Source organism: Muntiacus reevesi, chromosome 1, assembly GCF_963930625.1.
Source record: "Muntiacus reevesi chromosome 1, mMunRee1.1, whole genome shotgun sequence".
Classification (NCBI taxonomy): Eukaryota; Metazoa; Chordata; class Mammalia; order Artiodactyla; family Cervidae; genus Muntiacus; species Muntiacus reevesi.
Genome location: NC_089249.1, coordinates 177,426,213 through 177,428,971, shown reverse-complemented (window position 1 = coordinate 177,428,971; position 2,759 = coordinate 177,426,213). Strand labels below are relative to the sequence as shown.

Sequence of the window (2,759 nt, the reverse complement as noted above, 5' to 3'; positions counted from 1 at the left end):
GGGGAGAAGATCTTGTGGAAATTGGGTGAATTTCTCATTCTTGACCTGGGTGGTAATGAACTCCTGAATGGATATGATCTGAATATTTTTTCTGAAGATACATCAAAATCATACATATGTTTATGCTTCCTGTCTTCCATCCTGCCACTTGGAAGGTGGTACTGTGGCTGGGGTCATCATCCCAAACGACAGTGCCCTTGGTGTGATGGAGCAGGAGCCCAGGGGTGCTTCTGTCCCCAAGTGGAACCACCACGTTCACATCAGGCCACTGACCTGGCTTCTCCCTGAGAGGCCCTCCTTGTCAGCCCTGAGACACTGAAGCCAAACCTATTCCTACTCACTGCTACTGACCGCGGGGAACACCTTGGCCATTATCAGTTTAAACAGATCTCTTTGGTGGTGGTGTTGAACGTGGGCTGTAAAAAGGCCAACTGGAGGCAGAGGGCCCTCAGTGGATGGTCATGTCCTGCCAACAGATGATGGTGAAGTCCTGCATCCCACGTGGGGTTGGGAGTGAAGGTACCTTGTATACAAACACCTTTTCTTCCAAGTTTGATCAGTGCCCATATGTCTGACTTCTCTCCTACCCAAACCCATGGAATGACCCAGAGAACCATGACACACAGAGAGGGCAAGAAGACCGGCCCTGCCTCCTGCTCTGTTCATTCAGTCTGCATGTGACTTGGGTCACTGCTTCTTCTTGCAACACGGAGAGTTCTGGGTGCAGAGCACCCTTGTTCATCTCTGCATCTCACACATAGTAAGTGTCTGCTTCATAAATGCCTTCAAGCAATGTGCTTGAATAAATGGATCAGTGAGTCCTCAACACATCCCATCCCATTCAGAAGTGGAAGAAGTTTGAGGGGCTCCTTGTAGTTCACTGTCTCTGAATTCTCCATCCAGCCCTCAGGACACTGGGTCTCTGTCCACCCTCCTTCACGTGGCTGTGTGTCTCTGCCCCAGTCTCCACAGGGCATCCTGCATGTCCTTGTTTCTCAGACTGTAGATGAGGGGGTTGAGCATCGGGATGACCAGTGTGTAGAAGACAGAGACCACCTTGCCCTGCTCCATGGACTCCACAGCTCCCGGCTGGGCATACATGACAAAAAGGGTTCCGTAAAAGAGGGACACGGCTGTCATGTGGGAGCCACAGGTGGAGAAGAGCTTGTGTCTCCCTCCTCCTGAGTGCATCCTCAGGATGGTCCCTGTGATGTAGCCATAGGAGATGAGGACCACGAGTGTGGTGCCCACGATGATGAGGCCACAGATGCCAAACAAGACCAGCTCATTGAGGGTCGTGTCAGCACAGGCAATCTGGATCATAGGAGGCACATCACAGAAGAAGTGGTCGATGTGGTTGGAGCTGCAGAACGGGAGGCTGAATGTGAAGCTGGTCTGCAGGACGGAGTTGAGGCCGCCCCCGCAGTAGGAGCCCAGCACCAGGCGGGCGCAGACCGAGGGGCGCATGGAGATGGGGTAGCGCAGGGGGCTGCAGACGGCCACGAAGCGGTCATAGGCCATCACGGCCAAGAGGAGAGTCTCAGAAGTAGCCAGCAGGGAGAAAAAGAAGAACTGGGTTGCACAACCTGCAAAGGTGATGACCTTGGAGGAGGACAGGAAGTTGGCCAGGGCCTTAGGGTAGATGACAGATGAGTAGCACAAGTCCAGGAAGGAGAGGTTCTTGAGGAAGAAGTACATTGGGGAGTGCAGATGGGCATCCAGGGTGATGAGCACGATCATGGTGAGGTTCCCCAGGACGGCCACCACGTACAGGGCCAGGAACAGAGCAAAGAGCAGGGCCTGGGTCTGCAGACCTCCCGCAAATCCCTCCAGCACGAACTCCTGTGGGGGCATCTCTGAGAGGTTTCCATTTCTGTGGGGTGACATGGTCTGTCACCCCTTTGATGACTCACTGCCCACTGACCCAGAGGCCAGCAGCCACCCAGTTCTCTTTCCAGATGAGCTCAGGCTGACCTGAAAGGGCAGTGTTGCCTGTGACTCGCAGCTTCATAAATGCGCATGGGGCACTCGCTCTGTGGAACACTCTGAGTTGTCACCGCAGGGGGCGGGTGAGTGCCAGGAGGGTTACAGAGCTGGGAGTCTCCAGGGCAAGAATGGAGCTGCAGCCCCCTGTCTCCTCCTTTGAAGTAAATGCTCTCCTCCCCTCAAGGGTGCTCTTGAATTTTGCCATTTCCACTCTTTGCTCCCATAGCTAATCCTATGCTTTGTGTTCCTTATAAACTCATTCATTGATTTCAGAAATGTTTACTTAGGACCCCCGGCCCACCAGGACTTGACCTAGTGATGGTTTCATCTCCAGGCCAAACTGGAAGGAGAGCAAAGACCCACCATCACCAGGCTAATGAGGGTGTTTTGTGTCCGTCTCCCCTGCAGATTCTGAGCCCCGTCTCAGCATCATGGATTCCTAGCCTGGACCACAGTGACATTTCATCTGCAGAGCTCTCTGCACCCTTGAGGTTCTCATGGGGCTTCCTGCCTATGTGCAGATGTTTGCCAAATCATGGAGGAGGAACAGCCCAACTGGTCACTGCTGACTCACACCCCATGCTCTGCAAATCACTTCAGGACAGCCTTTTCCATTTGGAACTAGAGAGGTCGGGGCTTCTGTCTGTTCTCTGGAATTCCCTGAGGTCTTTCTGCTCCCTGCCTTTGTCACAGCAAAGACCGTTCAGGTCAGAGCAGGGCTGTGCAACAAATGTCGCTTGACAACCATGTTGATTCACGGAGCTGCTGTGCTG

General features: G+C 53.5%; 1 protein-coding gene across 1 annotated transcript; it reads right to left on the bottom strand.

The window, feature by feature from the left end:
• Nucleotides 1-936: 936 nt before the first annotated feature.
• On the bottom strand, nt 937-1,887 carry LOC136165100 (olfactory receptor 9S13-like). Its single transcript, XM_065931036.1, has one exon. It carries the CDS (start codon nt 1,885-1,887, stop codon nt 937-939), a length of 951 nt encoding a protein of 316 aa, XP_065787108.1.
• Between the last annotated feature and the right edge of the window lie 872 nt (nt 1,888-2,759).

Coding starts and splice junctions, on each gene's coding strand:
- LOC136165100 (XM_065931036.1), bottom strand. CDS start 1,887: ATGTCACCCCACAGAAATGGAAACCTCTCAGAGATGCCCCCACAGGAG.